The sequence below is a fragment of the Parasteatoda tepidariorum genome, chromosome 4, assembly GCF_043381705.1.
Source record: "Parasteatoda tepidariorum isolate YZ-2023 chromosome 4, CAS_Ptep_4.0, whole genome shotgun sequence".
Classification (NCBI taxonomy): Eukaryota; Metazoa; Arthropoda; class Arachnida; order Araneae; family Theridiidae; genus Parasteatoda; species Parasteatoda tepidariorum.
In genome coordinates, this window is record NC_092207.1 from 29,677,798 (window position 1) to 29,703,885 (window position 26,088).

Here is a 26,088-nt window from a genome sequence, read left to right on the forward strand (position 1 = left end):
TGGATGAACATACTTTTAGTTTTGTAAAAAAGTTCATTTTGACTGGTGATCATATAATTGTGTGAGAGAAATTTATGGGGAAAATTTATGATATTGTTAGCAAAATATTCATTTTTAAATGTAATTCTTAAAAATTACATGCCTGCATTTTATTTTTTATTTATTTTCATTAACTTATAGCTTAATTTAAATTTAGAAAATTAAAATTTATATTACTTATAACAAAAGGCGCAAGTTTTATTACATACTATATATATGTAGTTTTTCAGGAAATAAATACTATCAATAAAATATTCTTCATAATGTTTATTTATTAATAAAATAATTTTAAAATGTTCTGATAATTTACAAGTTGAGTTTTCATAGGTTAACAAATCTGATTCATTTTTTCTATTCAACTAAATCTTATCGACATCCACAGCTATTTGCAATCATATCAGGAAAGGTGGAAATGTAAATGCTATCATCTGAGTCATCGTACAACAAAAGTGCCGTAGGCTTTGTAGCAACAGGTACACAGCTAGCAGAAGTGTTTCGATTATTTCGAATTGAAACAAGCGTTTGCACAATAGCATGTTCCGTTGAATTTACTTTCATGGGAAACCCACAGATTCCAGTACAGGCACGAGCATTTACCCGAGATGGTGCTACTATAAATGAACTCCATCCGATGCTATGAAAAGAAACAAACCAATCCATAAGACGACAGGGGTGCATCGAATTATCAACAGGATAGAGATTAGGGCGATGGAATGCCCTCAACATTGAAGATTGTTCGGCAATTTTTACAACTCTTCGCGATTGCAAGTTTACCTCCCTATAGGAGGATTGACAATCTTCATTGTCCTCATGGGTAACAAGGAAGGCTTTGATATTTCTAAAAGTAAACTCGTCTTCATCCTGGTCAATTGGAGGAGGCTTATTGTCGACTGGAAATCGCAAGAACCGAAATCGAAGTCGGATAAAGTTTCTGTTCGACTTCTTCTTTTCTTGGTAGATGCTTGTAATGTTGAAGAATAATTCTGCCACGTTTCCACTTGCATACTTCTCACTGGATATGATGAATCGAGTTTCAGTTTTGTGATCCAAGGAGTGCAATTCGATACCGTAATCATAGTTGAGAACTCGCGAGAAGTTCGAGGTCTTGTAGAATTCCAGTAGCAATTGGGCTTCTAACACTGGACTCATCCGACGAGGCATTCGAACTTTATAGATAAACCATTGGAATGTCTTTGTTTTAACTGAAATGCAAAGGAGATTGTTACAAAACATCAAAGAATTTCATTCCTAAATAAGTTTTAAAATATAAAAGCATACAGAGAAAAGAATTGTAATGGCTGCTTTAGGCTTCACCTCTTTGCAATGCTGTCAATAAGTTGTAACAGAACAAAGTTGATGATTAGGACGTTGTGTTACCTGCTTTAGTATTTTCAAACCCCATTTGTAGCAGTGGGAAATCAGGGGATAGAGAGCTCGTCTCCCAATGAGGTGACCCGGGTTCGAATCCCAGTGATGACTGGTTGATAAGATAACCCGGCCACAGTGCTAACGAAAACTATCCTCAGTGGTAGATGGACCGGAGGAGCTTTTCATGTTTTCACTCTCCATGTAACGCAAATGTTGATTTGTGCCCTCAAAAAGTGCTCCGTGAAGGCAAATTTCTTCAAATACTTAATCCAGGAGTTCCCTTGTCTTTTGGATTGGGTTCTATATTAAAAGGCTACGGAGTTGAACATTAGTAGTCGTAAACTGAAAATTGAGTCTGCTGCTCAATGACGGTTTAAAAACGAATCATTTGTAATTTTTCGAATCCTGATTGTGTGTACACCCTTGTGCAAATTAATTGAAACAAACTTTTTTTTCGTGTTTTTTAAAGAAGATGTTTTGGGGTTGTTTCGGTTACAATGGGGTTGGACCTTTGCAGCCTATTGACGGTATGATGCGTTCTGAGCAGTACATTACTATTCTGGGTAAAAAAGTTGTTCCAGAGTTGAAGAAACGATACCCTGATGGAACAGGGATTTTTCAACAGGATTTAGCTCCTTGCCATACGTCCAAAATTGTCAAGAAATTCATGTCATAGAATCAAATTGAGACATTGGAATGGCCAGGGAACTCTCCGGATATCAATCCAATTGAGAATCTCTGGGCCATATGCAAGAATCGCCTATTAAATATAGACTGTACAACTATGGAGAAGCTAATCACGGCGTTAATTCATGTGTGGTACAAGGACACAAATATTATAAATGACTGTAAAAAATTAGTGGAATCCATGCCGAATCGTGTCCAAATGTTAATAAAGTGTCGTGAAGATCATATTATGTACTAAAAATTTTTGAGTTCGTATAAATTTAAATAAAATAGCATTTTCTCTCAGATTTCTGAATTTATTGAGTTTGTTTCAATTAATTTGCACAAGGGTGTAAGTGCTGTAAATTGCTAAATGAATCCCCAATAGTGCCTTGAGACCTACCTAATTTCGATCAATGGTTATCGGCTTGCCTGGGAAGTTAAGAGGACAGCGTACTACGGGAGAAACTTTTCTTTGCATATTCTCTTTCCCCTCCGTAACCTAATTTAAAATTTTAAGTACAGAAAAAGTGAGTTCAAGCAAACCTGGAGTAAACTAAGAAGTTTCAAATACTGAAAAGAAATTTTTAATATATAGAAATAAAAATAAATTATGAGAACTTAGGATTACGCAATGGAGAAGTTCTCTTCCAATAATTTGTTTGCATTCTCATATTTTGAAACTTTTTTTTTCAGCAATTGGAAACTTCGTGGCCTATTCTAGGTTTGCCTAAACTCGCTTTTTCTTTCTTTTAAATTTGTCATAGAGGTGAAAGAGAATTAGAGACGAAAAGTTTCTCCCGTGGTATGGTTAAAGAATATAGAGGGAAGAGAATATAGAATATACCTCTATATTCTTTGGTATGGTCCTCTATGGTCCTTCAACGAACTATTTAGAGAAGGTTTCACTTTTTTTTTTTATCTAATATTATAATTACTATTATATTTGTTGGCAGCTGTTCTACTTTATCAGCGTGCCTTTAAAATGCTGTGTGTTTGAGATGTATTTATTAATCTAATTCCTGGTATATAAATAATTAAAATTTCGAAACAATATTTTTTGTCCCTTGAAGTATCTTTTAAGGCTTTTAAGAGAACTCTGTCAGAACTTTTTAGTGTTATCTTTGTTTTGCGAAGAGAATAATATAATAATCTCATGCATAAAAGGAATTTTACTACATACTGGTAAATTCTACCCTTTAACTGACTTTTTTAACCATAAAATTGCTTCAATATTTCCGAAACTTACACTTGACTTTTTAGCATACGCCTTATGCAATCATTATTATGCTTCGAATTTTAATTACTTGGCATAGAAGTTTGGTATAAAAACGCTCAAGGCCATGCAAGTTGTTCTAAACAGAGGCTATGTTAGAAAACAGATTAAAATTCTTTCCATCACTTCTAAAAATTCCAAAAAGTTCAAATGCCAAACAGATTAACCCTCATGGGGAAGGTTAAAAATGACGGCGCGGGCGTTTGCTATTAGGACGACCAAACCACCTCCCTTGCATCACCTGCTCCTTTTCAATTCTCTTGTTTCGTCAAATATGCAAGAAAAAAAAATTTCTGCTCTTCTGCGTAAGAAATTACAGTATCAGGCACAGACCACTTAACGGACAGAAGAAAAAAAAAAGTATTCCACTGGAGTTTATTATAGTGTTCGAAATGATGGTACTCTGTTATTTAGGAATAGATGGAATATTTTTGAAGCAACAACTAGAACAACCGGTGGCAATATATATATAGATATATATATCTGTGTGTGTATAGAATAGCTTTTTTTTTATCATTATTAGACATACCAAGTATTATCCAGTCCCGTTGCTTTATTATCCAAAAAACACGGGGGTGGATAGTCGAAACATTTCGAATTTGGTGATGGGAATGCTGACTAATTCAACAACAGCTAATGGAACCTTAATGTCTTGATATTTATATTCAGCGTCATGGGAGGAAAAAAAAACTTTTTATTTGCTGTACTTAATATACTTCTCAGTTAATGAGAATAAAAATTATATTTCTTAGAGTTAAATTACGAAGAAAAAAAATCTGCAAGAAATTTCTATTCATGATATTTAAGTATGTGTTGAAAGATTTTGTGGTTTTATCCTATCTAATTTTGCACTATTTCAAACGATTTTTCACAAAAAAATAAATAAAATGATTATACAGCATATGAAAGAGGCTTAAGTAAATCCAAAAAAAAAGTTCTGAATTTGTTTTTTTGAGCTTTTTGACGACGAAAATAAAATAATAACTTTAAAAAACGAAAATTAAAGAAAAAAAAAGTAGTGTATCTCCAAATTTCACTTAAACATTATCGTCGATCACGTGAACATTATCGTTTTATCGATTGAATTAAATTTGTTGTAATAATTACAATAATAAAAACAATAAAGTGAGTAAAAATCACGAGGGTAACCCGATGTACATCCGTTTACAAGAAAGTAAATATACAGGGGGCAAAACGAAATGGATATGTAGAATAATTTATTTAAAAAGTAAGTATGATCAACAACCGAATCTTTTTATTTGGAAACAATTTGATTCAGAAAAATTATTTTAACACCTATAAAATCAATAGAATTTGTGACGATGTAAAAAAAAAGAGAAACTTTCAACGTTTAAAATAATGTAAAAATTATAGAATAGAATGTTTGCGTTTTTAAAATAAAAGATAGCTTACTTTTGTAGTTTCCCTAGTAATAAATATCTTTTTTTTTCTGCTTTCTCATTTGTTCTTTGATAAAAAAGGAAAAGCATCTCAGTAATTTTTTTTTAAATATATTCTTTAAATTTTTACTATTTTTTAACGATTTGCTCTTACATACAGTGAGTCCGAAATAAATAAGGCCACCTTGATCTTCTGCCATAAATGGAAGCGAATAACAGTAATGAGATCCATACATATAAATTAAGAAAGTCTGTATCTATAAGCACATACTTACAAGGAGTAACAAACTCTCTGCACCGTCTGTACAAGAAAAAGAAAGAAAAAAGATGGAGAAAAGTGCCCAATTGAAATAAAGCCACATATATTGCTAATATATCCGTCATGTTTATATATGACTTGAAATATATGATGTTGCGTACCATGTCCTAGAGGACATTAGCATCAGTATTGTCCCAGGTTTCAATGATAACAGCCTTTAATTCTGCCACAGACTGAAACTGTGACTTTTCGGTACATCCAGTCTCATTGAGGATAGCCCTCACGTTTTCTTGTGGTCAGGTTAAAAAGGCAAGTCACCCTTCAATGCAAAAACCAACTCTGTGAAGTTTTTGCAATATAAATGGACGTATTGTCCTGATGGAAAATCCGACTTAGGCCACAAATTTTCTCTACCAATTACTAGAATTGGTAGAGCCACCACAATCCTAGAAAATGCTTTTTTTTTTAATCTAGAGTTTTTTTAATTTTTTTATAATTTCTAGAATTTCTTAACTGTCGGTATTTACCATGCAGCCTAAAGAAGAGGCTAGGATATGTTTACTACCATATCTAAAGCCTTCCCATACAATAAATGAGCTTTCACCTTGCTGTATTATGGAGAAGAAATCTTCATAGCGTTGATTTCTTATGCCGTTGTAGAAGCATCTTATTTATTAGGGCATCTTATTTCTTTTATTTTCTACTCTCCTTCGCATGCGGAGAGCTCTCAACATGGGCTACTGCTAATTTTTTTTTCAATCGCAAATATATCAATCGCAATTTTCAATCGCAAATAATCTTGCAGAATATATAAAATGAAATGAAATAGCATATGATGAAAAAAAGCGAGAAATTGGCAGTAATGAAAAGGCTTATAATTGCTGTTGTGCAAGTATCTACGAATTTTTACTTTCTATCAATCATTTTGATTTCTTGCTTACTGAATAAGCTGCTAGCAATTTCAGTATTTTCTATTTCATTGTAAATAACGGAGAATATTAAGAATAATTATAAGTTAGAAATAAATTATAAGTTAGAAATAAAAACTTTTTTTTGGATATTTTTTAAATAAATTCTATAGCATTTATTTAATTTATTTATTTTTTTTTTTTACAAAATTGTTACTGGAAATAAAAATTTAAACTGAAGGCTAAGTTGCTGGGAAATTAAGTAATGAATTGATTAATAGAGAGTAAATTCGAACGGTAAAAAAAATTTGCTTTGAATGAAGACAAATTCAAATATTTTAATGCTCATGTGGTCAGTCGATAATTTCATTATATGCTTAGGCATAAAATTTCCAAACTATATTTTGCAAAAAAAAAAATTTCAAAAAAAAATTTCACATTTAATGATTAAATCAATAATTGATAAGTTTCATGAGAAAATAAAGTTTTATATTGCCTTTTCCTCCTTGAGCTTTTTTTTGAATTTGTGTATATTACCGGTAAAGTATGAAGCGCAGGCAATCGAGAGAATGCCTAAGCATTGTATATAATGCCGGATGTTTTTAGGCATGGTATAACATCTGAGAAGTATTACATACTTTCCCTAAGCATTCTATAGAATGACAAATGCTATTTGGGCAAAGTATGAAAAAACCGTCCTGATGAGGTTATTTGTCAGTGATGTGCATTTCTCAAAAATGAAAATGTTATTCTGAAAAAATAATGAGAGTGCCATTAAAAAAATTTATTCAAAATGCTTGAAGAAAAATGAAAGTTTTACAAAACATAATTTATGCCTTTCTTATTAAGGGAAACAAAATTTTCATATAAAAAATTATTCATTGCATTTTTTACGCCAATACAGTTCATATTTTAGTACAATGCCTAGGCATTATATAAAATGCCGGATTTCAAACTTTGCTGGTAGCATATATGAGCAATTCTACAAATAAACGCCACTTAGAAGGCCAAAAAAAAATTAAAACATTTTTGGGGGGGGCACACTATTTCTACATGAATTTTCTTCTTTTTTACACCCTACAAAGGCAAGAAAAAATCGTGAACATGAAATTTTTTCTTTGTGACATACTTTAAATGTGACAGACTCTTTCTGACATACTCAGATAAATCTGAGTCATTTTTTCAGATAAAACGATTTTTACGTAAATATAATGTTATTATAATGTCTCTCTAACATGCATTTATAGAGATTTCGCACTATAAGATTATATTTTAGCATAAAAAACAAAAATGAAAAAAATTAATCACAGTTCCTAAATTGAAAAAATCGGGAAAAATTTTAAATTGGTATTTTGTCATTTAAAGTATGCCACAAAGAAAAAATTTCATGTTTAATATCTTTTCTTGCTTTTTTAGGGTGTAAAAAAGAAGAAATTTCATGTAGAAATAGCGTGTCCCCCCCCCAAAAAAAAAATATTTTTTTATTTTTGTTTGGCCGCCTAATTTGCGTTTATTTGTAGAATTGCTCATATCCTCGCTTTGAAACTAAATCGTAGTAACTCAAAAAAAATCGAAAAATGAGATATTTGGNAATTGATTAATTGAGAGTAGATTCGAACGGTAGAAAAATTTGCTTTGTATGAAGACAAATTCAAATATTTTAATACTCATGTAGTCAGTCGATAATTTCATTATATGCTTAGGCATAAAATTTCCAAACTATATTTTACAAATTTTTGTTTTAAAAAAAAATTTCGCATTTAATGATTAAATCAATAATTGATAAGTTTCATGAGAAAATAAAGTTTTATATTGCCTTTTTCTCCTTGAGCTTTTTTTTTTAATATGTATATATTACCGGCAAAGTATGAAACGCCGGCATTCTATGGAATGCCTAGGCATTGTATATAATGCCTGATGTTTTTAGGCAAGGTATGAAATCTGAGAAGTATTACATACTTTCCCTAGGCATTGTATATAATACCTAGGCATTCTATAGAATGGCAAATGCTATTTGGGCAAAGTATGAAAAAACCGTTCTGATGAGGTTTTTTGTAAATAATGTGCATTTCTCAAAAATAAAAATGTTATTCTGAAAAACTAATAAGAGTGCCATTAAAAAAAATTTATTCAAAATACGTGAAGAAAAATGAAAGTTGAACAAAACATAATTTATGCCTTTCTTATTAAGGGAAACAAAATGTTTATATAAAAAATTATTCATTACATTTTTTACGCCAATACAGTTCACATTTTAGCACTTAGTTTTACACATACCTTTGACGAATCCTTGGCGAATCGGAGATGTATTTTATACTTTGCCGGTTTTTCATTTGGCATTCTATAGAATGCCTAGGAAATGTGTGAAATATAAATCGTTTCATACATTGCCAGCTAGTTTAGGCATTATATAAAATGCCTAGGCATTCTATGAAATGCCGGATATCAAACTTTGCCGGTAACATATATATTTCACCCATGAAATATCATATTTTTAATGCTACAAACTATTAAATTCTAACTTAAAATAACATAAATTTCATGGTTATTTTGTTGTTACAAGTTTAGTAAAATAAGTTTTAATTTTAACTTAAATTTCAAAATTTGCTAGCAAATATTTTGTGATTCAAATTTATTAGTAGAGATGTATTCTTAAAATCTGTAAAAAAATACCTGTTGAGTTGGAAAAAACAAAAAAGTGTTTCTTTATTATATCTCGTACGACAAAACTTATAAACCTAATTTATATTATCGTATTTATTTAAGAATTTTAAAGTTGTAACGTTCAAAATATGACATTTAACATACATAATATATGACATAAAAATATGAGATAATAATATATGACCTAGTATAACTAGCATTTGTAAGAATGACGTTTTTAAATTTAAAAATAGAATTAACCTAGCTCATAGAGTATGCACGTCACGTTTTATAAAACATGTATATATGAAAATTGAACCTTAAACTATTGAAGAATAAACCCGATTTTTAAATTAAAACGTATAAAAATAGATTTTGAAATAAATAATTATAGAAATTTTCTTACTTACTGGTAGCCTGTGTGCTACGTAAAATACGATCCACACATTTTGTTTTCTCTGACCACTCAGTATAAAGCCGCTTAATAGATATGGGTATACTTTTCAATAAAGTTTCTCTTTTCGGATCATAAAAATCGTCGTCAAAATCAAAAACACAAGTTGAAAGTGTAAACAAAGTCAAAAATATTAAATACCGCATTTTTTGCATTTTACAATGATAAAAAGATTTTTTTTAAAAATAAATGAGCTATGTACTTAAAATTCTAAAGTTACACAGTCAGTGAAAAATGATAATTTTCGGAGAGAATAAAAGAGCTAAAAATTAATGACAGAAACATACATCTCACATTCGTCCAGATTCTTCTAAAACCGGAAGCGGAAATTGTCAAATGCTAGATTTTCTGCGTTGTTTTAAATGAAAATCTTCCTTGATGAGTGATACAAAGACTTTATTGACAAGCATTAGGTATTAGTACTTCAATTATGTCGTTCTAGAGCTGCTCTTTAAGCTATTGACGACGATCTGGGAAGCATCCCTAAGTATGATCCGAAGACATGCAATCACAATTTTGATCGTCTGCAGAGGGGATGGCTCTCCTGCTTTGGTAGCCCGACGACCTGAGAGCAAAGTCAAGTTCTTTACGGTATAACAGATTAACGTGAACCGCTCAAGGACCATAACCAGTGATGCTTTAGACAACATTTTCACACAATTGATAACATTTTATTACAAATGATGTTGATAGGTTAAACTAGAAAGTTTCACCTGATGCGGCAGTAGTAAATTCCCACATAGTTGTTAATTTGTTTATCTTATGGGGTTTCCTTAGCCAAAGTTGTCTCGTTGTTCCGCCAGACACTCTGCAGTGTGAGGGGTAACGGGTTCGAGTCTTTGTGATGTCCTTCTCTAACTTGTTTTGTCAGATCATCCTCAGGGATGTTTTCCAGACCGTCGCCAATAGCCCATTGTGCAGCTCTAGTGTGACATAAATAAAGTACCCACCTACCTATTTAACTTATTCTATCTGGGTTTTTTTAAAACTTGAATTGTTTTTTATCCGTCCTTTGTAATGGGCGCACAAGTATGCCTTTGCATGTATAACATTAGATAAACAAATAAAGTTCTATGCTTGTCAGCATTGTTTTTGTTAGACTAACAAAATAGGTAGGCTAATAATGAAAAAAATAATTCTTTTTTAAGATGGAAAATGTTTTTAGATTTAAACACAAATTACAAAATATTTTTTTGAATCTTTTGTATTTTCAAAACCTACTGAAGTAAGAGTAGAGTATTGTTTGTTGTGAGGAAAGTATGTTTTTTTGCTATAGCATCTGAGATAAAACACACTATAGTCACGGTAAGAAAAGTTTAGGAGGTTGAGAGTCTACATACAGCGGGGCAAGAGTTAATATCAACAAGCGGTTTGTACAACTGGAGGATGGGAGGGTTAGCGTGTTCGAACCCTATCGTAACCTCGTAAGTCCTATCATTCTGTAATATGTTTTATTTGTTCTTAAATTTAACAACTGCTTATAAGTAATTCTTTGAGTTGAGCACAAGAGCTTATGTGTGAACATTGCCTATGTGTAGCGACAAATAAATGTAAGTTCGGGAAGGGATATCATGAGCGAGGAATAGTTCATCCGCAAGTCGCCTCGATTCCCTTAGATCAGTGTTTCCCGAAGTGTGGTACGCGTACCCCCAGGAGTACGGGAACAGTTTAACGGGAGTACGCTTTCTTATGCGAAATATCTTACAACAAACGAAAATTTCAAAGAATTTCATTTAAAAACAAAGCTAGCCATGAAAATTTACGATTGCGTATTTTTCTATTGGCTATTTTTTGCACAGTTAACAGTTAATAATTATTGATGTCAACAGCTAGTTAGCATTTATTAGTGATACACGGCGTCACTAAAAATTTAGAAAGGGTACACAAAAGTCATAAGTTTTGGAAACACTGCCTTAGATATTGAACCAAGTGTATTTTAACGATTAACAGAGAAACAAGGATTTAAAACAGCAAGTTGGATAGTGGATAAGATCAACAGATAAGGACCCATTGTCGTCAGGCTAACTATAGAAAGTTTTTGTAGCTCTACATTCATGTGAATCCCGCAGTGGACTGATCGTTAAGGTACGGTTCCTAGCAGATCACCGAAGTCAAGCATCACCGGCTGCGGTCAGCGTGCGGGTGGGTGACCATTTGGATCAGTCTGCATAGGGACCAAGGGCGCGCGGTATTGGCAGGGCCGTAACTACGCCGGGGCAGCAGGGGCACCGCCCCGGGGCCCCGACGGTCAAGGGGGCCCCATATGAAGAGATCACATCAGGTTGTTTTTTTTAATAAAGTACTCTAATTATATAAATGTAGGAAAGAAATTGTGTTAAGATAGAGTTGACGAAAAGTTTCTTTTCCTAAAGGGAAGGGTAAAAAACGGTAAAACACCTTTTTGCGTATTATTTCCCTTTCTCAAAAGAACAAACACGCTTTGCAGAGAAGGGGAAAGGCCACAGTTGCATGTAGTTGAATGTTAACACTTTCTGTATATTGCACTTCTGGTTTACTTAGTTGTTTCCTTTACTATCTTGCGTCAGATCCAGGGGCGTGCCAACCAGGGGGAGGCAGAGGGCCCCTCTAAAATTTAAGTGATGGGGTAAACGATGCGTTTCGTCCCTCTTGAAATTTAGACACTCACAAAAATAAAGTAAAATCGGTAATTTAAAAATTTTTTTTATTCAATTTTGAAGCTATTTTTGAAACAGAAAACTTTATATTCCTCTAACATTTATGTGCTTTGCCTCTTTTGATATTTAGTAATTCGCCAAGACGAAGTCTAGTAAAATAGGTAATTTTAGAGAAGAAAAAAAAAGCTATTCTTCCTCAGTTTGGAAGATATACATAAAGTAGGAAACTTTATTTTGTTATGGGCGATTAATGTGTTTTTTGACTTTTGGAAAAGTAAAGTAAAAGTGGAAAAAAATATTTTATTTCCAATTTTCACTCTATTTTCTTCCGAAATAGTAATGAGGGGGCGAACATAGTGCTTTGCCCCTTCTGAAATTTCAAAGTGCTCAAAAATAATAGATATTGGTAACTAAAAAAAATGTCATCTTTGAATCTGTTTTCCAAATAGAAAACTTTATATTCTTCTGAAATAAAAGTGGGGGGGGTGGAGAATTTGCTTCTCATCTTCTGAAATTTAGCTAGCTTTTATTTTGTCCAATTTTTGAAATAAACATTTTAGTTTAATTAAGAGTTATTAGAATTATTTGCAATTTCCTCTTTTTTAAACATAAATCGTGATATCAATAATTCTCATTCTTAATAAAATTTTTCGTTGGAAAACAAGAAAACCAAATGTAAATTTATTTATAAGGAGATAAGTAAATGTTTGCATTAACTCATTTAAATTTTATATTTAAATACTGTTAGAATTCTTTTATAAGAATGGTAACATAAAAAATGCTTTTTCTTATGTTCGTATATAAAATTTAAAATTGTATAGTACTTTAATTGATAATTTTACTGTTTATTGTGTGCATGGATTTGGTTCTTATTAATATTTCTTAAATTATTAAGACCTTTAAATTTTTTAAATTGGAACTTTGAATTTTTAGGGTTTTTAACAACTTTGTTTTCATTAAAAAATGAAATGCAATCTTTATTTTTTATGAAAAAATCATTTAATTTAATAAAAGAATGCATTTAATTTAATAAAAAAGCTATGAACATCAGCTTAGAAATCCGTAGCAATTAAAATTCATTGCCATGACAAACCATTAAAAGGAATTTTTTTAAAATTAGCAAATATGCTTTAATTTTTTCTCACTTTTCTCTCATAAAAAAAACTATTACTCTTTGTCATAATTCTCTCACATATGATTACATAGCGTCATGAATACATAGGCCAAATATTCAAGAACGAATTCTTTTCAAAATATAGCTATATTTTCTAGGGACCTGTCCATATTGGAGTAAAGCAACTTGGTTTTTGTTAATCGATGTATATGGGGAAAAAAATTCTGAATATTTTTTCAATTAGGACTTTTTAAAAAGTGGGTATATGTGCCGATAGAAAAAAAGATCTATAATTTCCTTCAGTTTCCATAACGCGATCAAAAACTTTTAGATTTGAAACTAAAAAATAATTTTCATTTTTATAATGGTTTTGTCTTGAAAAGATCTTCCTAACGATATAGTAACCGGATTCAACAGGTTTATAAAATTGGTATTTTATGATTATCATTATATTTAGAGGAAAAGGAGACTTCTGTGGACATGGGGGACAAGAGTAGACAACATGAATAGCTTTTTCCCCCCTAGTCACCTCGGTGAGATGTCATAAATTGGTGACATTTACGTACAGTGAGCCAAAAAAGTACCACCCTGAATAACTTTTGATTTAATAATCGGATCTTCACATTCTAGGACTCCATCTTAATAATTCGAGGGTATGACTTCAAATATGCAAATTAATTAGTGCACAATATTTTAGTTTAAGTTACGTAATCAGGCACAAAAACATACTTTCTCTGAATAAACATAACTTTTGTTCAACAGATTCGATTTTCTAATCCCCGCAATATAGGAGGTATCTGTAATCTGGGAAATATGGTCCTAATAGTTGGGACGGGTGAGCTATCCAAAGTTTGGATCCCCAAATGTTAATTTTTTTTTTATTTCACTACAGATCGAGAGCTTTTTAAGGGAATTGAAAAAATTTTGCACACGATTATAAAATTCTTTTATCTAAACATAATTCCATGCAAAAAATAACTTTTAGTAAATATTTATTATTTAATAATAGTCGGATGTTGATCATTTACGTTGCACTAGTGCTGCACAATAGGCTATTGGCGACGGTGTGGGAAACATCCCTTGAGGTTTAATCCTCTGTAGAGAGGATGGCACCCCCGCTGCACGTGAAGTCGGTAGCCCGGCGACCCGCACGTGAAGTCGAGCACTTTATGGTACAACAGTTTAACGGAGACCAATACCGCACACCCTCAGGCCCTACGCAGACTGATCCAAGTGGTCACCCACCCGCACACTGACCGCAGCCAGTGATGCTTGACTTCGGTGATCTACTGGGAACCGTGTCTTAACGATCAGTCCACTTCGGGACAATAATAGTCTGAAAACTTTTGAATCGTATGGCATATAGTTTTTTTTCCATATCATGTGAAAGTATCTAATTCCACATGGAAAATACAAAATTTGAGCGAAATTGGTTGATTAGTTTCTGAGAAATCGAGTGTTATAAGTACGACTTTCTTAAAATTTAATTTCTCAGGATTAATCAATTTCGCTGAAATTTTGTATTTTGCCATATGGAAAACTTACAATGCTTTGTAATCCAATTTCTATGCGAACAAGTAACTTGTTTTCATAAATATATTCGCTAACATAATACATAAATAGCTAAAATGACGGTTAGAGATGGAGTACTGAACGTTTTTGAAAGGGCCCCCGCCAAATATTTCTGCCCCAGGACCCCGAGGTGTGAAGTTACGGCACTGGTGAANGCTAACATAATACATAAATAGCTAAAATGACGGTTAGAGATGGAGTACTGAAAGTTTTTGAAAGGGCCCCCGCCAAATATTTTTGCCCCAGGACCCCGAGGTGTGAAGTTACGGCACTGGGTATTGGTCCTCGTTAAACTGTTCTACCGTAAAGTGCTCCACTCCACGCGCAGGTCGTCGAGCTACCGAAGCGGGGGTGTCATCCCCTCTGCAGAGGATCATAATTGTGATGGCATGTCTTCAGATCATCCTTAGGGATGCTTCCCAGACCGTCGCCAATAGCCCATTGTGCAACTCCAGTACGACGTAAATGAACTACACCAACAGTCATGTGAAACAAATGCGAATGAGTTACATTCAAAAGGTCTTTTATGAAACGACCTTTGCCTCGATCTTTCAGTCATGAGTTTTTAAAGTGTACAAATATATGTGTGAGAAAGTTGTAAGTACATGTATTAAATTTTTTTAACATATTGAGAACACCTATATTTACGTTTTTGACACGCAACGGGAAATGAATTGCGAACGAAATATAGATGCAATTAGTTAAAAAAAATTACTGAATCAGCATAGGAACTTTTCTTTAGTTTGATATACTTCCTAAACTTGCAGACCTATGTTAAATTTCAATAATATAATAAGAGATTCTTTGTCTCTTCACTTTAAAACAAGATTCGAAAAGCAGAAACACACACAGGGTTTTAGCTCTAAGTATGTCCCTTAGGTCTTAACCCTTAAAATATGAAGAACTCGAGAGTAATAACACACATTTTTTTCGGTGCATAGTCAAACAGAGTTGTATTTTTCTAAAAATTATTTGTGATTGAATTTTTTAGAAGTATTTATTTCAAATTCGCATAGTCATTATATTGGTAAAACTATTACTTACGTTTGAAGTTTGGCAAATGTTAGACAGTTCTTGAACAGAATGTAAGCCCTTGTAGGATAGAATAATTTACGGCAGAGAAGTACACTTTTTATAAATTGTGGGTTATCACTTTAAGCCCCGAGGTGTTCATATATTAGAAAATTTGAAAAATTAAATAATAGGAACCTACCCAAACCAGCGTTAGGACTATAAAATATGTTAACAAAGCTTAGCGAAACATTATCGCCCCGCAGTGGACTGATCGTTAAGACACGGTTCCCAGCAGATCACCGAAGTCAAGCATCACTGGCTACGGTCAGTGTGCGGGTGGGTGACCACTTGGAACAGTCTGCGAAGTGACCGAGGGTGTGCGGTATTGGTCCTCGTTAAACTGTTCTACCGTAAAGTGATCGACTTCGCGAGCAGGTCGTTGGGCTACCGAAGCCGGAGTGCCATCCCCTCCGCAGAGGATCAAAAATTGTGATGGCGTGTCTTCGGATCATCCTCCGGGATGTTTCCCAGACCGTCGCCAATAGCCCATTGTGCAGCTCTAGTGCGACGTAAATTAACAACAACAACGAAACATTATCGATATCAATTACACCGATCACATGGAGTTACAGTTAACAAAAATAAATTTGTTTGTCAGATTAAACCAAAAAGTGATCAGTTACTTTCATCGTAACCCGTCACATTTAGATAACGTTTTTAATCATTTTAATATCAATTTTTTAGTCACCATAAATTTCAAATTTTTTGCTCTGCGTTTAACAGAATTTTGACTCTGAAATTACTATTTCGCGCTTTCATCGAATTGAAATTAAGTGAATCAAAATAACGAACGTTAGTATTACCACTATTTATTAAGGATTAAAAATGAAAAGTGTCTATTTTATAGGCATATTAATAATTTAAATTGTGTTACTGTTTAATTTGATTTACTTTACAAACATTTAAAAAGTTTTATTTTGCCTATATGCTCTTTTTTTAACCCATTTGCGTGTCTGTACGGGTGGAAATTAGCAATCAAAATTCTTATTGTTTTTCGACTAACTAGTCATCATTTTAAAAATATGGCCAGTCATATTTTTTCCTAGAGCTCCATGTTTGATGACAATACTAGTTTAAATGACTTCCTGATAGTCACGAGCAGAATTTACTGCCCTATTATCGCCAAAAAGAATGTATCGCTAATCTAAATTTCGACTAATTTCCGATTAATTAGTTTGTATAAACTGCATGATGATAATTTTATTAAAATGATATCATTTTATTGATGATAATTTTTTTACATGATAATTTTATTATTATTAACACAATTATTTCCTGAATGCTACTCGCAAAACTTATCGCCATTCTACCGACAATCGCAATTACGACGACTTTTCTACGTAAACAAACCATTACAAAACTTTAAAGAAGGAAAAAAAATTAAATGAAATAAAATAAAATGAATAAAATTTAAATATTACCTTCATCAAATGGGCTTTTAAGGGGAAAATAATTTTATTTTTTAAAGACCTAAAAGGATAAACGCATTGCACATTATTTTCTTAATAATATTCAATGTTAAAATACTGTTTATGTATGTTTTCCTAATAATATTTAATATAAAATTTACAAAGTCATAAAGACAATAGTTTTCAAAATATACTTGATATTATTATTGAAAAGGTTTAAGAAATAAAGGCTTTAATTTTGTTATTTTATAATGTTATTATACAATTAAATATGATAATAATCAGTGGTCGGAACTAGCGCGCTACAAGTAGTGAAACTACTGTAGTCGGTACTTTTTTCGTAGTTTATAGCGTAGAGTGTTTTAAAAAAAAGTAGTGTAGTGTGTAGTGCGATACAAAAAAATAACAGTACATAGTTTGTAGTAATTTGTTATAGTTTAGTAACGAAACACGACTCGAACACAACTAAATCTTCGAATTTGATGGGTACAAACCTTCGTGTGTCCGTCAGTGGATGCAATGAAAATGACCCTGTGGCTGAAACTGACCGTTAACAGGAATGACGTATTGAGAATCACGTATAACTATCATTCAAACTAGCCATTACGAAAAATAATTAACTAATCACTTTGATCACGCTTTCACATACGAAGGTACATTGACGTTATTTCAAAGGAAGGGGAACATATCTTCGATGTAGTTAATTTCTTAGAAGAAATAAATGAGCTATAAACAATAAAAAAATTTCAAACACATGATATTTTCGTACTTTTTCAAATTAAATATTCGCTATCGAGAAAGCCATAGAAAGTTGAAGGTAAAACGAACACATTTGGAAAGAAAAAAATTTGGAATAAAAACTGGCTCATGTAAGCATAAATAAATTTTTCTTAATTATTCCCTTATATTTAATGTAAGCCAATTTCTAAGTCAAAAGCTTTTTGAACATTTTCCAGCAAAATTCGTCTCCTTAAAATAGTGAAGTAGTTACTACAATTCCAAAGTAGTTTGCAGTCACTACATTAAAAAAAAAGTAGTTGTAGTTAACTACATTTGTAACAAAGTTGTTGTAGTTGTAGTAATCTACAAAAACAATGTAGTTTTTCTGACCTCTCGTCGAAATAAACGCGTGTGTTTTCCGTTGTTTTCTTTTCGATTTAAACGCATATCATTGTTATATTTTTCACTAGAAAGGTTATAGTTTTAATTGTTTATTTGAGTAAAAATCTTTCTTTTTTTCATTTTTATCTGATTTGATAAGAAGGAAAAGAAAATAATAAATCTTTCAATTAAAATCGAAAGTAGATGAGAAATGAGAGTTCTACGCCACGGATCCACGGATCCGAGGAATCTGTAGGGGGCGTGGTCGAATGCGGGATCCGTAAGGGCTCGNATGACCATATTAAAATATATTTTAGAAAAAATGGCACGTTGGTGCATGAAGGTTCGCCACCCCTGACTTAGTATTTACTAAAAAGATGTAATTTTTTTTTTAAAAAAAGTTTTTATATGGATTTGAATGATTGTTTTGAATTCTTAGAATTTTGTGCATTTGCAAAGTAGCTAAGCTAGTAGCAAGCGAAGCGAGCTTGGTTTGCGAAGCAAACCATATAAGATTGCGTAGCAATTTTCGGGGGTTGGCGAGCGTCAGCGAGCAGGGGGCGCAGCCTACTAGTATATGATAATTTCGTACTTTTTTAAATTAATTATTCGCTATCGAGAAAGCAATAGAAAGTTGATGGTAAAACGAACACATTCGAAAAAAGGAAATGCTTTGGAATAAAAACTGGCTCATGTAAACGGAAATAAATATTTCTTAATTATTCCCTTATATTTAACGTAAGCCAATTTCTAAGTCAAAATCTTTTTGAACATAAGTGAAAATTAAGTTTTCCAGTAAAATTCGTCTCCTTAAAATAGTGAAGTAGTTACTACAATTCCAAAGCAGTCTGTAGTCACTACATTAAAAAAATTGGTTGTAGTTAACTACATTTGTAACAAAGTTGTTGTAGTTGTAGTAATCTACAAAAACAATGTAGTTTTTCTGACCACTCGTCGAACTAAGCGTGTGTGTTTTCCGTTGTTTTCTTTTCGATTTAAACACATGTCATTGCCATATTTTTCACTAGAAAGATTATAGTTTTAATTGTTTATTTGAGAAGAAAATCTTTTTTTTTTCATTTTTATCTGATTTGATAAGAAGGAAAAGAAAATAATAAATATTTCAATTAAAATCGAATGTATATAATATAAAATATAAATGTTGCTATGGAAACAGAACATTAACCAACCATACGGAATTGTTTTTCCTCTTAAATGTAAAAAATGGTAGCAAACTCGTTTAATTGGTTAAATTTACTTTGCAGAAATCAGATCATGCTCATCAATAATCAGTAAATTAATTAGATAAGCTAATTAGCATGTGTACTAATGTATAAAAATAAAGTAATATATATTTTTAAAAAAGTAGCTGTAGTTAACTACAAAAATACTGTATTTTTTCCGACCACTGATAATAATGTTAATAAACTTTATTATCAGTGTCCTCCTTAGGAACTTTTCTAATTCATTAGATCTGCTTTTGCTATCGTCATAAATGTTTACATTTAATTAGTACTAAACTATCATCCTCAAAAACAGTAATTGTCGTTGTGAATTATGTATTCTTTTCAACGGTTTCAATTATGCATGAAAATATCTCAGGTAAAAATTTACATAATTTTCTACCCAAAATAAACAAACAGGATGCTTGAGCACTTGAATTTAGCCTAAACATCCATTCATTTCTTATTTCTCGGATATGCCCAAACATCATTTTTAATAACAGGAACTATAAAAGCCACATAATCGGGAATTTTTTGGAAGCAATAGCGAGATGTTTGCTTAAAACCATAGATGAACCCTATAATTTAAATCATTTCCATGGTTGGTTGCGGTTTCAATGAGTACTCTGCCTGACGAAAGGTTTAGAAAAACAAACTAATATTTTGTTTTGAGGGAGAAACCATTTTTAACGATTCAAGAATTACATTTCATTTGTGGTTACACGTCATTGTCACAAAATTAGTGTCATTTACTCAAGTGATAGTCATTTCCTCTTTCTCTGTGTTTATTATTAAACCACTTAAGTTTGTACTTCGATATTCTTTATCCAATGAGACATGTCTAAAAATCAATAGAAATTTATTTTTAGCTTTGTATTCTACAAGAAAAAGTTTAATAAATTGATAACAAAGAATCATTAATGCTTTATTTAATTGTGGTTTGCTGTATAGTCCCCTAAATCTAACATAGTTTGCGATAATTGACCTCTTTTAAATTACTACCATCTTCTCACACTTAACTACTAAAATTGCTGATTTGACGTGCATCAGCCAGTTAATAAAAGTACTATTCAAGATGTTCACTTTGGACACCCTCTGTCATATACAAGGGGTGGACAAAATAATGGAAACACTTTTATACTAATACATTTTCTCACATTTCTCCCGAAATACTCAACTAAATATTTTATAACTGCAAAAGTGTTTAGCATGCGATTTCTCATACGTCAATGAAGATTAAAACTTCTAGAGGCTTGAAGGACCAGCTATAAATTACAAACCGAAAATAATTTTTTTGAACACCCTATGCCAAAAAAATGTCGCAATAGGTTTTAAACTTGTAACAATTATTTGGGTTATTATATGCAATGATTACACAAAATTACATAAATATTAAGCCTAGCTTAAATATTCACGGAGATATGGACATTCTTATAAAAATATTTTGAATGGATATTTTTAAAAAAATTTTAATTTTTCCAACGCAAGCACAGTATGAAAGAACTAGTTTAATTACTCATATCTTGTGTAGTTTTCAAACGAATTTTCTCAAATTTCAAAGCAGATAGTTCATAATTAATTTTAAATATCACAAAACATTTCGTTTAATATTATTGAAAATTTTAAACTTATAGTAAAAAAGCGTAAAATAAAAAATAAAAAAAAATAATAAGTCTTTTTGTAAAAATATCCATTTCTCCACAAATATTTAAGTTAGATTTACGAAATTTTGTGTAATTATTGCATATAATAAATAAAATAACTGTCACAAGTGCTACAAATACATTGCTACATTTTTCATCAAATATATATATATATATACGAAAAGGAAAACAACACGAAGAAAATTAAGAAAAACAATAAGTTTTATTTACTGGGCATAAGCTGCAAGTAAATAGAACTCATAAAATAAGTTCAAAATGTAGAGAAAACATGGAAAAAATTACAGAACAATGAAAAAAGGGGGGGAAAGAAAAATAATAATAAAAATAACAAGAAACTGGGAGGGAATGAATAAAAATCTGGAATATTAATTTTTTATATATTCATTTTTTCCTTTTTTTCTTGTTATTTTTATTATAATTTTTCTTAATTTTCTTCGTGTTTTTTTCCTTTTCGTATTTATTTATTATGCTATTTATTACGTACTTATTTATTATGCTTTACATAATATGAAGCCACTCTATGAGATGAACCGGGTTCGAATCCCGGTGACGGCTGATCNACGACAGTAACTCTCTATTTAAATTTAAGTACTAGAAGGTTAGCATAAGTTTAAAAACAACAAGGTGTGTGTGTGTGTGTGTATATTCAAATAAATCTAAGATAGATATAGATACAAAACAGACTGGGAAAAATTTTATCCCTGCAAGTAATTCTCACATCATGATGTTCATCATTTCTAGGAATATATGCGGCTACTTCCTTTGTAAGAAAATATTTAGTTAGGTTGGACACGGCTTCTAGAGGTCCGCACTTTTTATTTAGTTGCTAGTTCTTTGAGTTATTCCACGGAATATAATTTATGTAAACGCTCCCTTTGCCGGATATGCACGAGACGGACATATTCTGAGTCGCCTGACCAGATGCATTTCTGGAAAGACACCCACGTGAAGGTGGGTCAATCCGGAAGCTTGGAAATGCGTGAAACACGAAAAAAGAATGTGCCGAATGTTTGCTGATATAAGCTATCTCTTATGACAAAGCTGCGGTCAATCCGTTGAAAATAGCTTTGCAACGATTTTTGTCACAAGTAAATTATCGTTTTAGTGATCTTCTTTTCGAATAAAGTGACTAAATCGGTATTTAAACGGCAGAAGACCACCTTTGAGATTCTAAATAGCAAAAGCTAAGGAAGATATGTTTGGAATTCGACTTATTTTTTCAGTGTAATTGTTTGCTCTAACTCATATGTTTAAAGTGGAAGTATTTGAGGTAAAAATCATTTCTATCGTTTTATCCCTTTGAGGTAATACTTGAAAATTACATTAGATTGTCGCAAATTTATAACTTTTAAAGTAATAGTGTAAATAGAGCTTACTCCAAAAGGAATCTACTTTGATATTACACATTATTTTTAATAATAATGTTCAAATAGTCTGAAAATACCTATCGAAGACAAATATAAAAACATGCTCCTTTATTATGAAAATTTTTAGTGGGTAAACTATGGTGAATGTTTTGCAGTTTTTAAATCAATATTTTCTAATTCTCGAGTTGAAACTGAAAATGTGTGTAAAAAACATCCTAAAACCTTTTCATATTCTTAAAGGAATATTTTTAAAAGTATTTTATTTTTAATTTGGCACAAGACGTGCTTATAGTTTATTCTGAAATAAACTTTATTTGATACTTAAAAAATATTTATCTTTATTGTTCAAATTTTTTCAATTGTTTTCAAGTGTAGTCGAAAGTTGTGTCTGAAAATACATGGTTTCAAAAATAAAAGAATAAAGCATCTTTAAAAACAACTTAGCAATTTAAAAAATTTCTTAACATTGAATTCAAGTAACTAAAAAAAACTTCATAACTCAATCACTAAATAATCACTACTAACCATTAAACTTGTTACTAAATAGCCCCTCTTTTGGCAATAAAAATTAAAATAAAAAATTACCCAAGATGTTCCTGGAAAAACATCCCCCACAAAGTAAATTATAATAATAATAATGAATAGTTTCCTAAATGATTTTTTTCGTTATTTTTTTTTCCTTCATTCACTTGCTGTTCTCGACTTCATCTTCATTTAAGTTAAGCATAAGTCATTTGTTTTGAAATACAGTCATTAAAATACATTTTAATCTTTTACTTGTAAGAACGCCATCGTCTCTCTCTATGTTACAAAAAAGAATTATTACTGCTGCCGCCGCCGTCACTGTTACGGAATTTGTTTGATGATTGCGTTTTTTGTAGATAAGTGTTCAATTGCAAGCAGGAGGTGGAGCTCCCTTGTAATTAAAACGAATTAGTAATTAAAACGAATTGTAATAATAACTAATTCCAATTTAATTACTCAATCTTAAATAAATTAAAAAAAAAAAACAATTTCATTTCTGAATTTGGAATAAAAATACAAATCAAGGCTGAACGCATTTATGATTTCGTTTAAAATTTTGTGCTAAATGTAAATTAGTGTATTTTGCCAAATGTAAAGCAATGCAGATTAGTGCCCTTCGTTGACCTTTAATCACAATAAGAAAAACATAATTTAATGATAAGATGAAATGCAATGATTTCATCGCTTGCTGTCGTCTTTGTAATTAAATTATACTTATGGCACCATCTATCGGTAAAATGACTAATAATTAATTTTTAATGTCATGATTTAATTTTGAAGGCAGGGCCTTACGTTCGCTCGGACTTTACTTGGAATTGTGTACGGAGTCCAACGAGGCACTAAATGTCTTGATATTAATATTTATTTTCACCAGTACTTTTTCCCTCAACTTTAATCAATTTTTTTATGTGCATATTTTTACGTTCAGTAAAGCATTATTATTTTGATGAAATTAATTTAATGAAAATAAATCTCTTAATTTCTGTACACAAGTCAATATTTATATAAATAATATAATTAGAATAATAATAATTAAAATTAATAAGAGTATTTTTTCCCTCAACTGATTAATCAATTTTTGATAACATATTTTTACGATTAGTAAAGCATTATTAGTTTGATAAAATTAATTTAATAAAAAGAAAGCTTTTAATTTCTATACATACGTTAATATTTATATGAATAATATAATTAGAATAATAATAATTGAAATAAACAACTGTATTTTTTTTTCAACTGATTAATAAATTTTTGATAACATATTTCTACTATTAGTAAAGCATTATTAGTTTGATAAAACTAATTTAATGAAAAGAAATCTTCTAATTTCTATAGATACGTTAACATTTGTATGAATAAGGTAATTGGAATAATAATAATTAGAATTAATAACAGTTTTTTTTCTCTACTGATTAATCAGTTTTTGATGCGCATATTTTAACGTTTAGTAAAGCATTATTAGTTTTACAACATTTATTTAATAAAAAGAAATCTTTTAATTTCTATGTATGCGTTAATATTTACATGGATAATATAATTATAGAATAATAATAATTAAAATTAATAATAGTATTTTTTTCTCAACTGTTTACTAAATTTTTTGTAATCATACTTTTACATTTTACGTTAAGTGAAAAATAATTAGTTTGAAAAAATTAATTTAATGAAAAAAAAATCTTTTAATTTCTATGCATACGTTAATAGTTACATGAATAATATAAATGTATAGAATTCGTATAGAATATTTTCAAAAAATACTGTTCGTATTCTATTAAAGATTCTTGCAGGAAAAGTTGATATTTTAAAAATTTACGCCTGATTAGAAATTTTTAAGAAACAAGTGTGATTTCTTTTAATTAAGACGTTTTACATTTTAAAATATGCCATTCATATCATTTAAAAATTGCACGTTTCTAAAGGGGGCACTGAATCGAAATTTAGGCCTTGGTCCCAAGTTTAAAGATAACTATTTTTGCGTTAATATTGAAATGAAGAAGGTTGTTAGAAAAATAAATGTAAGTTTCTGAGGTATTTTACGCATTTACATTTTATTATTTTTGCCAAATAATTTATAAGAATTTTATATTACAAATTTTGCTTGTTTTCAAATTCTTTATTTAAGATTTATTTATTTCAAATGAAAATTAAGCAGTGTTTAGCAGTGATTTTTTTTATTTATTTGGAACAAATTAATAAAATCCTATTCAGAAAAATTTGTCTTAACTTAATAATTCTGAAAGTAATAATACCAAACTGAAGTGTTTTAAGTGTTGAGCAATTGTTGTAATAAATATCCTCGTGAATGATACCTTTTAATTAAACTGAATTTTCACTAGGTTAAAAAACATTATATTGGGTAAAAATAATATTTCTAATAAGTTTATCTTAACAAAATAAAGAAGTGTAAAAATCAAATTAAAACCATCATCTTTTCTTCGAGAATAACTTTCCATAGTGAAATTTGTAATTATTTATTTTCACTAATTCTAATTTGAACTAAATTGAAATAAAATAAAAGACGATAAAGTGTAAAATAATTTATGTGCTCCTTCTCATAGAATTATAAAAACGATAACATCAAATTAAACTTTCATTTTTCCATTAAAGACGATGTTCCATACTGAGATTTGTAATCACTTATTCTTACTTTAATTATAGCTAAAAAATTTGGATACCTTTACAATACGTACTGTTAATATTCATGACAATTTCCGCATTTTCAGTTAGTTGATTGAATGCACAGGTTGCACCGGTATTGCAATTGTTGGTAAGCATTTCTCGAAGGATTGAGATTTACGACACGATTTTCTCCTTTTTTTAAAAAAACTTATTATTTCATAATTGATAGTTCTAAAATGTATGAACATTTCTAACTTACCATTATATTCTCATTGTTAAATTGTTTCTAATGACACTTGTACAAACCAAATTCACCATCCATTTACCTTTGCAATTTAAGAAAAAAAGGAGCGCCATTTGTTTGACAAAAAAAGCACGGCTAGGGTGAAAGAACGACTTAGCCCAGAACCCCCAGAATAAATGGCAGCACAACCTGTAATTAAAACCTGTAAGGTGCTAAACACTATAGCTCCACATAAGCAGTGTGCCTCATTGATCTGAAGTTAAGTAATCACAAAGCCACTATAGGGGATCGAGATCGAACCCGGTCTTACACAATAACAGCTCAGTTACATAACAACAGCATCATCACAGCTTGCCGTCCATTCTACAACCTCCGAGGTGTATTTTAGGTGGAGAAATAGAGCTTGATAACTTTTAGAATTTCTAAAGACCTTTTCTCAAAAATGTATAAATTATGCTGTTAGTAATTTTAGACAGGTAATTTGATAGTGAACGTATGTCTGTGTTAATAAATTTTCTAATATTATT

At 30.8% G+C, this 26,088-nt stretch overlaps 2 protein-coding genes across 5 annotated transcripts in view; one reads left to right on the forward strand and one right to left on the reverse strand.

Annotated features, from left to right (window-relative positions):
- Nucleotides 1-291: 291 nt before the first annotated feature.
- LOC107442923 (univin) lies at nt 292-9,600 on the reverse strand. Of its 4 annotated transcripts, none has more exons than XM_043047647.2 (2): nt 9,301-9,600; nt 292-1,241 (listed from the first exon to the last, which is right to left on the reverse strand). In XM_043047647.2, exon 2 carries the CDS (start codon nt 1,198-1,200, stop codon nt 406-408), a length of 795 nt encoding a protein of 264 aa, XP_042903581.1. In that variant the 5' UTR covers nt 1,201-1,241; nt 9,301-9,600; the 3' UTR covers nt 292-405. The 4 variants fall into 4 exon arrangements, with proteins under 4 accessions (XP_042903581.1, XP_071035684.1, XP_015912097.2 ...); XM_071179583.1 differs by having other exon boundaries at nt 9,308-9,551; XM_016056611.4 differs by having other exon boundaries at nt 8,970-9,322.
- Nucleotides 9,601-21,957: 12,357 nt separating this feature from the next.
- Nucleotides 21,958-26,088, forward strand: part of LOC107456732 (BLOC-1 related complex subunit 5) — a 67,297-nt gene continuing 63,166 nt past the window's right edge. Inside the window, exon 1 of the mRNA XM_071179711.1 lies at nt 21,958-22,076. Within this exon, the coding sequence (XP_071035812.1) occupies nt 22,053-22,076 (24 nt within the window). The 5' untranslated portion in view covers nt 21,958-22,052. The remainder of the gene's footprint in view (nt 22,077-26,088) is intronic.